Source organism: Girardinichthys multiradiatus, chromosome 3 (assembly GCF_021462225.1).
Source record: "Girardinichthys multiradiatus isolate DD_20200921_A chromosome 3, DD_fGirMul_XY1, whole genome shotgun sequence".
Taxonomy (NCBI): Eukaryota; Metazoa; Chordata; class Actinopteri; order Cyprinodontiformes; family Goodeidae; genus Girardinichthys; species Girardinichthys multiradiatus.
In genome coordinates, this window is record NC_061796.1 from 37,670,795 (window position 1) to 37,683,753 (window position 12,959).

General features: G+C 37.7%; 1 protein-coding gene across 3 annotated transcripts in view; it reads right to left on the reverse strand.

The window, feature by feature from the left end:
* Positions 1 to 12,959, reverse strand: part of LOC124865309 (glycoprotein endo-alpha-1,2-mannosidase-like protein) — a 44,868-nt gene that overhangs the window by 8,528 nt on the left and 23,381 nt on the right. For 2 of the 3 annotated variants that reach the window (XM_047360301.1, XM_047360300.1), the window contains exon 2: positions 4,105 to 4,214. In XM_047360301.1, coding sequence (XP_047216257.1) covers positions 4,105 to 4,214 — 110 coding nt within the window. Of the gene's footprint in view, positions 1 to 4,104; positions 4,215 to 7,796; positions 8,796 to 12,959 lie in introns of all 3 variants that reach the window. The other variant, XM_047360299.1, reaches the window with a different exon arrangement.

The window sequence follows — 12,959 nt, forward strand, 5'->3', positions numbered from 1 at the left end:
GTTGCACATTTAATATTGGGTTATCACAAGTTCTGATTATTTATCACCGCTAGTAGTTTTACATCTTTCACATTCTTATGTGCTGCAAAGAGGTTTGAATTTTCCAAGGAATTCATTGCTAAAAACACTGCTTGAATTCTCCTTTTATTACATTTGGCTGGTGCCACAGGTCCAGTAAAACGTATTTGTCCTCCTCAATTTTTATTTCTTTTTTGCTTTTTTAAGCCCAGGAAAAATTATGCATTCTTGGCACTTTTAAATTCTAATATTGCACAAAGAGAAGCAATTCACACGTAAATGTTGCTCTCTGCAGAAAGAGTAGAAGGCGCTGGGTAGGAGGATGCTTAGAAAAGCTGCACTCTTAATTTAAAAGCATATTTTAACTTCCAAGAGATAATAAGAAATGTATTATTTCAATGAGATGTTGCAGATGAACATGTTTTGAGGCATGTCTCCTTTTGTTTTTCACTTGCATTTAATGAAAATGTCATACTGACCAGAGTGGAGATGGCAGCAAGCTGTAGCAATTAACTTAGTTAGCTTTACCTTTGACAGCATTATGTCTGAAACCCTCACAAGCCCACTGTTGCATGTCTATTCTGCTAGTTCATGTCTTGTTTCTCCAGAGATACTTTATTTATTTGCCTCCAGCCAGATTACTGAAGATATACATGTGACATCAAATCTGACAGTCTGACTTCAAAAGCCCATTGCTTCTCTACAGAGCTATTTATAGAGAGGACAGAGTCTCTGTTTGTCTGATTTGTGGTGAGAAACAAATTATCAGGATGTTCAAGTAATGATACAATCTCTGTCCTTGACATGGGTTGCATCACTTAGGTTTCACCTATCATTGACCTTCATAATTACATCATCAAGTTTTAAAGGCAACCTGTTTTTTATATTTAATATCTTTTATATATTTATATTCATTTATATTTTTTATATATTAAGTCTTTTAATGTTTTTGCATGATAAAGACTATTTTAAAAGTTGTCTAAAAGTGAAAAATTTGCATCTTAAGATAATAAAGTTGAGGAAACACAGAAATTCACACCTCCTTGATAAAGTATTCATGCCTATTTTTTACATTTTGTAATGTTAAAACTACAAACTATAAGAACTTTCATGGGTTTTTATGTGACAGCAACACTGTGCCTCTTTTCCCTCCATGTATCTGTTCTTAAGGATTGTCTTACATGAACTTTATACCTTTTTTATCTATGAATCTTCAATACTGTAACAAAAAGCAGGCAGCTAAAACACAGGTCGGGTATTTTATAATTTTCTGACATCTGAGAAGAAAATCTTGGTTTTTGGAGATATTTCCTGAAGTCTGATGAATATTGAAGTATTTGACCATAATGGCCTATATGGAGGAAATAGGGGGAAGCTTGCAAACTTGAGACCACCATCCCAGCTATGAGGTATAGGGGTGGTAGCATCATGTTGTTGGTGTTTTGCTACAGGAAGGTCTGGTCCACTTCACAAAACAGATGGTATCATGAGGAAAGAACATTTTGTGAAAAAATTGAAGCAGCTTCTCAAGACATCAGGCAGAAGGTCAAAGCTTGCCTTAAGGACAACAGATTCAAGTTGTCCATCACAAAGCCCATTTCTCTGTCCCATAAAATGTTTGCCGTCAGAGCTGATGTGTGTGCGATCAAGGTGGCTCACAAACCTGACCCAGTTACCACAGTTCTGGTAAGAGGAACAAGACAAAATTCCAGCAGCCCTTTGAGAATCTCATGGAAGGATACCCAAAACGTTTGACTCAGTCTGAATTTGAAAAGAGAGATCACAAAAAATCTTTCTTATCATCCTGTTGTTAAATAAAAATGTATAATTTGTGTAACCCTAACTACCCCTAAATAAAGAAAATACGTTTAATGTGATTTACTGTCAGACAGTGACAAAAAATTGTTATGTGTCTTTTTATTTAGTAAATGTAAATTTCTGGTTTTAACTTTATTTTTCTGGCCTAAACAAAGTAAAGGGCCGGACAACCTGAGAACAGCATCTTTGGATGTCAAGAGTTAGGAAGGTAGGCAACAGAACAAAACTGCAATTCAAGGATCTGTTGACATCTAATGAAGGTCTTTGATTAGTTTTAGACTACAAGAAACCCTTTACTGCATAATAAAATGATGAATTTGAATATGACATTTCAAGTCTTATGTAAGAAATTCAGTGTGATTAAAACTTACTCCCACCCTCATTTTCACAGCTCTACCAACTGAAGTTTATCACCTACAGATACAGTTTACAGCTGGTCACTGGTTGCTTATGTTGCATAAACCTGGTTTCCAATCATGAGCTTTTATATTTGTCATACTGCAAATAGCAAAAAATACATTAACTTATTTTACAGAAACAGTGCACATGATTAATAAGCAACAGTATTTTAAAATGACTAGAAGGTATGACTGAAATACTTTCATTCATACTCATATCAATTACTATTATACAGATGAAATGCAATAATTAGGAAAAGAAATAGAATTTAAAAGAGTTATTCAACAAACAAACAAAGATAAAAACAAAAAGGAGTTTCTATGATTAGTGAAGCCGTGCAAATAAACTGTAAGTGTCCAGTTCTCTATTAGTCAATAGAACATGGTTCTAGTCCACAGCAGCTTCAACTGAAAATAACACAACCTCCTCCAAACACTGGAGAGCCATGGACATGTTTTATGGCAGTTCTAGTTGGTCAGTCATTCTTTAATCCAGTTTTCTGGGCTAAACAATGTTACAAATCTGACTTTTTTTTTTGACAAATGTCCTAAGCAAGTTTATTTTGAGCAATAACGCTGAAATTCAGCCTTGAGTTAGCTCTTTGATCAACCTGAACCACGTTTTTAGCTACATTTAGACATCACTAGACATCTTTATGTGGACTTCTTTTCACTTTTCAACAACATTTTCATGTTGTTTACATGGAAGGCAATGTCTTCCATGTAAACCAGTCGTCTCTAAATATCTTGCCATGAGGGTCAGAAATGTCAAGTTGAGAGAACTTGATGTCCCACAAAATTAATATTATTATTTTTTATTAAAACTGCAAAAAGTGTTTTGATTTGTTTTTATTTTTATACACAGAATATTTTAATAACTCAAGAAAAGTAGTCTGATCTTTGCAGATAAGGGATCAATACATCATTGTAGACTAGAAACATAAATAGAAAACAGAAAAAAGAAAGCATACAATGTTCTAAAGTTTTTGGGTTGATCATCTTTGTCTAGATGCTTCTGTGTGTAATTTTAGCAGCAAGAACAGGATATGGCACACTCTTGCTTTATTTAGTCAAGTTTGATAAATGGCTGAACCCATACTCAGTTTTTAAGAACAAGTCACTGGATGTTCGTATTCTTAAAAACAAAAAACATGGTTGATAAAAGATGAATACATTTCCAATTTTAAGAAGATCGTAATGTGTCTGTAAATAGTTTGAAAAGGCTTCGCATCAGTAGAAATTGCCCCCTAACATACATTTTAAATGTGCATCAACCATTCATTCCAAACACAAACAGTAAATTACATATGAGAGAATCACACGCTGCACTGGTGCATCTCAATAATTTTAAATGTTATAAACAAACTCAATTATTTGATTAATTCAGTTTAATTAAAGTTAAATCACAACTCCAACAACTTGTCACCTTCCACCTGATACAAAAACCATCTGCTCCATAATAAACCAATGTGAGAAAAACATTCAGACCATTTATAGTTGCACAGCAGGACTACTTTTCTGTGTCAGCCACAAAGAGCAAAGTAAAAACTCAATAGATGAATAAAAAAGTATATTTTTGCTCTGTTCATTTGGGATTTGCCTAGTTAAAGGTAAAACATGATGGAAAACCTTTAGCTGCATTAATGATGAAATATGACCTTGTCCACCAGCAGGTGTCAACTTTAAATAGAACAAATCAATAAAGAAATTAGATATCCCCTTTTGCATCAACAAACATTATATAAGAAGAAAAATTATAGCAGAATGTTAAGTTTCAGAGCACATTTGATTCATTACTCCACTCAGAGCTTTTCCTCCACCAGATTTCAGCACGTTACCCACAATCACAAAATGTGCTGATGCATTTTACCTTCAGGTTGTGTCTGTATGCAGCATCCAGTACAGCTGGCACCAAATCCTCAGCGGGTTCCCCGTTGTCGTCAGCAAGTCCAGGAGGATACCAAGACAGCACCAGAACCCCTGGAAACAAAGAGACGCGTCAGGCTGGAAATCGGTCTGTGTTTCACTCTTTATGTTCTCATCCTTCCCGTCTCTTGGTAGTCACGGTATTTATTTTTACTCATCTGCATTTCTCATCTCAACCTGTCATGTTGTATTAAAGATGAAATCTCTCAGCACACTTTAGGGCTTTGACTGCTCATAAAATCTAAAGCATGATGCAGAATCCTTCACTGATGCTAGCTGAAAATGACTTTGCAGGCCCTTGCAAAAGTATTCATACCCCTTAAAATTGTCCAGATTTATGCCAGTGCAACTGCAACCTTCAATATACAGTATACAGTATTTTGGAAGAATTCCATGTGATAAATCAACATAAATTAGTTCATAATTGCGAAGGGGAAGGAAAATTATGTTTCTCTTTTTTTATATAAATACAAATATGTATGCATTTGTATTCAGCCCATTTTAGTCTGATACCCCTAAATAAAATCCAGTGTAACCATTTGCCTTTAGAAGTCACTTAATTAGTTAATGGAATTCACTTGTGAGTAATTTAATCTCAGTATAACCCTTCTGTTCTGTTACGGCCACAGACTCAGGCCAGACAAGGAGTCTATAAATCAGAGAATCAGCCAAGAGGCTAAATGGTAACTGTGTAGGAGCTGCAGAGAACCACAGCTCGGGTTGCAGAATCTGCAGACATAATGACTATTAGTCATAGACTCTAAAACTCTGACATTGTATGTGAGCTTGGCAAGAAAAAAAGCCATTTTGAAAGAAAGCCATATTCAGAAGAGGCCACAAACTTATTCTTTTAGCCTTTATACAGAAAACAACAATACACATTGGTGTGGACTAAACTAAGGTGCAACAAACCTTTTTTATTTTTTTATGGTAAAAAAATGTATCCTTTTGTTAGGACCCCTTATAATTAGGGTGGACATTTACCTTTCATATGCAACACCGATTGTTGATATGGGACACCTGACCTGGTAAGCCTTAGTTTTCTTTAACCCCTGACTGCCAACTAACCTTTCACTACTCTCCTCCACAGGTATGCTGCCATCTTTTGTATTTTAGATTATTTTGTTTGCACATTACAACCCTTTTACATACATCCTCCACTCATGCACACCATACACCACCGATTTCACTGACTTTGACACTTTACATTAGAAACTTTGATTTAAACCTTAGTTTGTAATGAATAAATTTATTTCTTTGAACACTTAAACATTGTGTGTCTCCCTTTTTGTTGTGACCTTTTAGCTAGGTCATAACATTTTCCTTCTACAATCCTGATATGTGCAACTTTGTGTTGATCTATTTCATATTCTATTTCAACACCAATAGAATACAATCTGGTCTTATAACATCACAAAGTGTTTTTGCAAGGCACTGTAAGTCAGCCACATTAGTCACTGGCACCAGAGAGAAACTGGCACACCATTAACATTATTAGAATACAACACTCACTGATATATATGTGTAAGAACAATGTGACCATTTCTATTCATTATTCCCTATGACAAAGAAGTAACAGAAGCTCAGTTATCAGCTCAAATGGATGTGTTCATAGTTTGGCTGGTCACTGTTCCTAATTAATTGGGTTTTTTTAACTAAGCATTAAGAACCAGCCCTCCCATGGTCCATCTGTTAAAGTGATGAGCTTTCAGAGGATTGTGTGGTCTGCTCATCAGTCCGGATGGTGTACAATAACCCAGTGAGCCGCAGGACAGAAACATCAGGGTCCGTCACGTGTAGTCTAGCATGAGTCTGTTATTTGACACCCTGCAGCAGACCTCAGATGTCTTTTAGATTCAGAGGAGGTTTGGCGAAGGCAACAGCATGTACGCATTTATAATTTATGACACATTTCAAGAAGAACTTGAAGTTCACAAACAGAGACATAGGATCTGACTGATAATATAATACTTTGTATCGTTTTACTGTTGGTTCTGCTTCTGATGATGGATGTTTTTATTTTTTTTTATTTTATTGGGACAAGCAAGGCTGTTTACTGTACAAAATATTAAGTCATTGAACTTCCCATTTTGTCACATTACAACCACAAACCTCAATATACTTTATTGGGATTTAATGTGAGAGACACTTATGCACAATGTGGTGCACAATTGTAAAGTGGAATGAAAAGAAACCGTAGTTGTATTATTAACACTTTTTTTTTACCAATAAGAATCTGAAAAGTGTGGCATGCAATTGTATTTTTTCCCCTGAGTAAATACTTTTGACTCGCCTCTCGCTGTGATTGGGACTTTAAGTCTTTAGGTGTTTATCTTAAATTTTGCCATAGATTCAGTTAGATTTAGGCCTGGACATTGGTTGTGCCAATCAAACAAATGACTATGCTTTGATCCAAACTATTGCATTTTATCTCTGGCTGTTAGTTTAAGATTATTGTCCTATTGCAGGGTGAAACACCACCACAGTCTTAAGTATTGTGAAGCCTCTGACAGGTTTTTTTCAGGACTTCCCTGTTTTTAGGTCTGTCTGATGAAGAAATGAGTCCCAAATGCATGAGACTCCTACCACCCTGCTTTACGGTGATGAGTTAAAAGATGTCAAAAGCTAAGGGAGGATAAAATATTGTCTTGTTTGCTTGTGTCTGTGAGAAAGGATTGAGCTGCAGCATTTTGTATCAGTTGTATCAGAGTGAGCAAAAGATTCCTGTTGAAGTTCAACACATAGCACATTATTAATCAAGGTGTGAGGTTATTAATGCATGTATTACTGTAGGCTAAAAACATCAACTATGGTCTCATCTGACCAAAGCACCTTCTTTCACATTTTTGTTGTGTCTCCTTGTTGGCTTCTAGCAAACTGCAAATGGGCCCTCTTATGGCATTCTTTTAACTCTGGCTTTCATCTTGCCATTATTCCTTAAAGATAAAATTTCTAAGATGTGTGACTAATAGTGTTGCTGTCAACATTCTCCCACCAGAGCGATTGATCTATGCAGCTCCCCCAGAGTCGTCATTAGTGTCTGGACTGCATCTCTGAATAATGATCTTGCCAAACCTGTTGGTTTAGGTTCGCACCTGTGCCATTCTCTCCACCAATTTCAGATGGTTGGTTGAGCATTCCTCTTTGAGATTTTCAAAGCTTGGCATTTGTTTTACAACATAATCCTGCTTTACATTTCTCCACACCTTTATTTCTGACCTGTCTGGTGTCTTTTATGGTCTTTATGGTGATTATGTTTACGCACTAATGTTATCTACCAAACATCTGAGGTCTTCATAGAACAGTCGTATTTATGCTGAGATTATAATTACACCCAGATCGATTCAGTTCACTGTCACATAAGTGCGTTGGTCTAGCCCATACAATTTTTGGTTGTTATGTGACAAAATACTGAAACTTTAAAAAAGTGTGAATACTTTTGCACTGTAAATCCATGAGAAAAGCTGGCGCAGTAATATCTCTTCTATGGGGGCTGAGAGCTTTAAGGAGCTGTCCAGCCGATTTGTGGTGCTGAAAATGTTCAGCGTCACCCCAGATTTATCAGCTGCCAGTGCAAAACTATACTCAGCTGCTTTTTCTCAGAAACAACACAGGAAACATCTCAGAGCTCTATACCTGCCGCAGAGGCTCCGATCTGCTCCATGTGGGACTCCAACACGTCCGGATCCCGGGAGCTATACGGATTGAGCTCCGGGTAGAAACTGGAGGCGATGTCCTCGGGCGGCATGTGTCTTCCTCTCGGGTAGCTGGATGCGACCTTGGGGTCCCAGTGTGGAACCAGGATGTGGTCCCAGTGGATGTATTTCCCGTCCATGTGCGGGCTGCCGTACCAAGTGTAATAAAAGATGTGAACGTCATAGAATATGGTCCCTTTGGGACCGGAGTTGGACAGGGCTGTTTTTGTGTTGCCCCCGTGATGGTGTGATTGAACTGGGGACGCAGTGGCTTCCCGGGACATCCTCCCTCCTAATATCGGCAGGAGCTCCAAGCCAGGGGCCAAATCCGAGAATCCGTCAGTAGGCTTCAGGGTCCTCAGTCCCATCAAAGTCCCAAAGATGAAGAGGGTGAAAAGGAACAGGGCAACGCAAGCCTTCCTCCGCAACCTTGCCATGGTTGGTAAGGGTTGCATGAGATGAAAACAGTGCAAATAAACCTGAATCCAGATGAAGCTCAACTAAGAACCTGCAAACAACTCTCTGTAGGTGTCCTGACGAAGATCCAGCTGAACTATGCATGACCACAGTCCGATCGCAGCAGACAGCAATGCGCTGCTCTTTCGGAGATATTTAACTTTATTTTGCTCCCCCCGTCACTCATTTTGCTGGGCTACATCCGAAACGTCTGAATAATGCGACTATAAAAAACAAATCCACCAAACCAGTAAACGCTCCTGTTTCCTCTCACTCTTAGCCCCATAAGCTGCTCCATTTCCCTAACAACCAACACATGACCGGTGTCCCACAACAGGAGTGATGCTCCACAGTGTCGGTGTTTGAGAGCCTCCGTGGTTGGCTGGTTTCTGCTTTCACAGTTTCTATTTTGGACGCCAGAGAGGCGGGACCCGTCTCGTCATCCTTTAGTCTGAGCTTGCATGGCTGAACACCCGGGACACCACTTTAGCATTTCAAGACGAGAAGGAAACACAACCTCAGTATAAAAAGTATATAAAGCTGTTAGCCGAGCAGTTTTTCTAATTCAGATATTTTTTCTTCATAAAAGGAAATACATTTTTACAGTGTTAAAACTCAGGCGGTTGGCTCTTGTGCTAAACTGTAGACAGCATTGTTTTACTGCCATCTAGTGGTCAGTTGATGGAACAAACGCCTTCGCTGGGACTGGTGGCTCTAAATTTGTTTAAAGGTATGAATTTTGAATTAAAAAGCAGATACAATATGCTGGCGTATGCGCAGAACAAACTGAGCAACTCAATAAGGCCCCAAAACCAAGGGGTCCTAAGAAGTAAGGATACAATATTGTAATAATGGTTATGGTAGATGTAAAATGGAGAAATGTATGAATATGGATGATGATGTAAAGGGAATATTAGTTTTGTATTCTGTTCTGAGTGACTGATGGTAGTTGGAAGGTTCCTAAGCCGAATGTTGTTTAGTAAAGCATAAAGCCATGGACTGGATCTTATTATGCATCTACTGTACATTTTTTGTGAATGTGTTTTGTTCAAAAGCAGTTTACTTTTTTGTTTTAGGTTTTTAACTCAGATGATTGATTTTTATCAAGATGTTCCTTGCATGTATTGCATGGGAGAATAACAAAGTTTAAAATTATATAAACCGATGTAATAAAGTGTCTCCTATCACAGCAAAGACTTTCTGTCAGCTTGCTGGCTTGAATTCAGTTGTGCGGTCCAGAAACTTTGGATTGTAGCCAAGACATCATACAGCATTTTAGAGCCACTGACCTCCACATTGTGAACAGTCTGACTTGCTGATATGCTATTAAATCATTTTTTCTTATCCAATAAGTGCTTTAGTCTAAATGAAACTTATGAAGGCTTTAATTCTTCAATGCATCCATTATCTAATTTCACTTCTCAGTCAATAAAATTAAACAATATAAAAATGTTATAATTAAAGATGACTGGGCATAGGTATATAAAGTTACTTTTATTAGTGTCAATAATAAATGTTGTTATTTCAATTGTATGGAATTAGTGACCATATTAAAACAAACATTGTTGGGAAAGAAACAGGATTTATGAACTATTGGCACCATATTTTAATCCTCTAACGACACCAACAAATATAAATCAATAAACAATTTAAATGTTTGGGAGAAATTTAAAGCAGGGTTGGGTCATAAAATAATATTTGAGGTTTTAAACATCTCACAGAGCACTGTTCAATCCATGAGCCAGAAATAGAAAGAGTGTGAAACAACTGCACGTCTAGCAAGACACGGTTGATCACCTGAACTGACCGGCTGGGCAAAATGAGCATTATTTCGAGGAGCAGCAAAGAGACTCATTCTAACTCTGGAGGAGCTGCAGAGATCCACAGCTCAGGTTGGAGAAGCTGTCGACAGTACAACTATTAGACATGCACTCCACAAAGCTAGACTAGAAGAGTGGGGAGAAGAAAGTTGTTATTGAAAGAAAGCATTAAGTCCTGTTTAAAGTTTGCTACAAGCAATGTAGCGGACTCAATAAACATGTGGTACAAGGAACTTTGGACTAAATTAGACTAAAACTGAATTTTCTGACCTACATGCAAAACTATGTATGTGAAGAAAAAACAACCTTTCACACCACTCTGAGTGCACCACCCCACAAGGAAAACATGCGATAGCAGCATCATACTGTCTACACCCTGTCTACTTTTAAGGCTAGGCTTAAAACTTTCCTTTTTGATAAAGCTTATAGTTAGAGTGGCTTAGGTTATCAGGGAGGGAGCCTTCCTCCCTCCCTATTGGTTGGAGTAAGGTGGAGTCAGGTTTAGCCTAAACCGTCTCAGTTATGTTTGAGGTGCAAACACACCCTCCATTTCTGCTACCTGTATGACCCCTTCTCTTTTCCAAAGGTTATAATCAGTCTGACAGAGGGAGGTATCCCAATCCTTGTAGTTTTTAGTATAACAATGACCATCAGTGGGACCCTTTGTGGGGTGCCTTGAGATGACAGTGTTGTATATAAGCGCCGTTTAACTAAATAATCTGAACTGAAACTATCTGTGTAGTTATGCTGCTATAGGCTTAGGCTGCTGGAGGACATAATGACCACTTTCACCCTCTTCGCTACATTCTCACACTACTCTCCAATTTTGCATTATTTGCCATTTCAGCTTTTAACTTTATGTTCTCTCTCTTTTCTCTTCCTAGAAGCTACACCTGGCCTGACTCTGTGTCTACCTGTGACACCTTTCTGGAGAGGGGCATCGTCCGAGCTTCTGCTGGCGACAACTTAATGCTCTACCAATGATCCACATGGCCCTGTCTTTCCCTGAAACAAGGAATGAAGGCAAATTGGCAAACAAAGCAGCATGGGGTGAGGAATAAATAGGCAAATTAACAAAGGAGGACAATGAGACACAGGTGGATACCATTAGGGTGGGACAGAGGCTGATTGAAGGAATGAATCATAGGAAGTGATGTTATCTGAAAAAAGACAGGAGATTACTGCACAAAAGTAAAACAGGAAGTTCAAAAAGGGGACAAACACTTAAAAAACCCTAAACCAACAGAACTTCACAGGACAAAAAACATTTTAAGGACTGCTGAACACCGTTAAAAGGATAGAAAAGGAAATGTTTAAATGATGCACATCAAACCCTATTAAAGCAAGAAATTAACAAATATGTCAACACACCCACAAAGGTGTCTGCTACAGCCAACAGTAGAAGTAGGAAGAGGCTAATTTACTATCTGATAGAATAGTGTCATTAGAATATGTTAACAGCAAATTCTGTATTGCAATGAAGTAAAAACATGATTAGTGTGATGATAATACAAGTTTACACTAATTATATTATTGTATGCCGATTGAACCTCTACTTGCAGACACGGTCCAATTTCTTTTATTATTCTTTCAAATTATAATTTACATTTTGATGTTTCTTTATAGAATGGCAGCCTGGATAGAGGAAGAAAATGCAAGGACTGTTAAAGAAAAACAAGGAAAATTGCTTTGGAAGAAGCAGGACAATGGAGGGAGGACTTGTTGATGGGACCTAAGTGTGAGGTTAGAGAAATTGAGAAGTTAGACCTCAGCTGCAGCAGAGAATATTCCCATATCTATCCTGAAAGTGTAGATCTGGGAAGAGATAAGGTTAAAAGGTCTAACACAAGGTAATTTTTAAAATTGGAAGAGCAGGGGCGGTTATCAATAAGGAGAGTACTTGCCTTGCAATCAAAAGTTGTTGGTTAGATTTCAGCTTTCTCTTCTACCACATGTTGATTGATAAGAAAAGGAAGCCCAGGGTATGTGACAGTTGTACTCCATGTTCTGGATACATATGTCTGGAGAGTGCTGGAGTACTGCCTCCAGCTGCAGCCCCTGCCTTCTAAAGCTCCCCCAAACTCTTGAACAGGCTTTACTTGACAATCATTTCAAGGCTGTGTTTATCATTGTTGCTTTTGAAGCTTTTTCTACCACACTTTTTCCTTCCTCTCAACATTCTCTCACTATTATATGCTCTGTTCCCAGAGTGCTGCATCCAAGCTTCTTTAGTAAGTTTGCCCTTTTGTAGCATAACCTCCCTGTCTTGGACTGTCCAGTGTACAAGGACTGCAACCTGTCCTTTTTATTTAATCTTTTTAAAAATTCAAAGCCAATAATTATCAAAATAGACAGAAATAAATGACTGAAATATAGCACTCTCTGCGTAATGAGCTCACATAATGGTTTTAACTGATTGAGTTGAATTACTAACGTAAATGTAGATTTTCAATTAGATTCTCTTCTTGTCTCTTTCTCACATGTTTTCATCCAGGTGAAAACAAGCAATATACATTCTAACTACTTTTGTTTTGTCCTGTTATCTGTTTACAATGTGCGTATAATCAGTGCTGTTGTAATTTTCCGTGTATGAAAATTATGTAACACTTTAGGGTTTTTCGGGTCCACAAGAGGTCGTTGTGGTCGCGTTAATAAACTTCACTCACAGGCTCTATTGACACATCCATCAGGATACTGAACATTTCTACTTGCGTTTTAAGAAACATCAAATAAAGTCGTTCAATAAATAGTCATAGTTAGTTTACATATGACCCAATCTTTCTGTGATAACCTGACATCAAACATGTTTTGTATTTAACACAAATTTC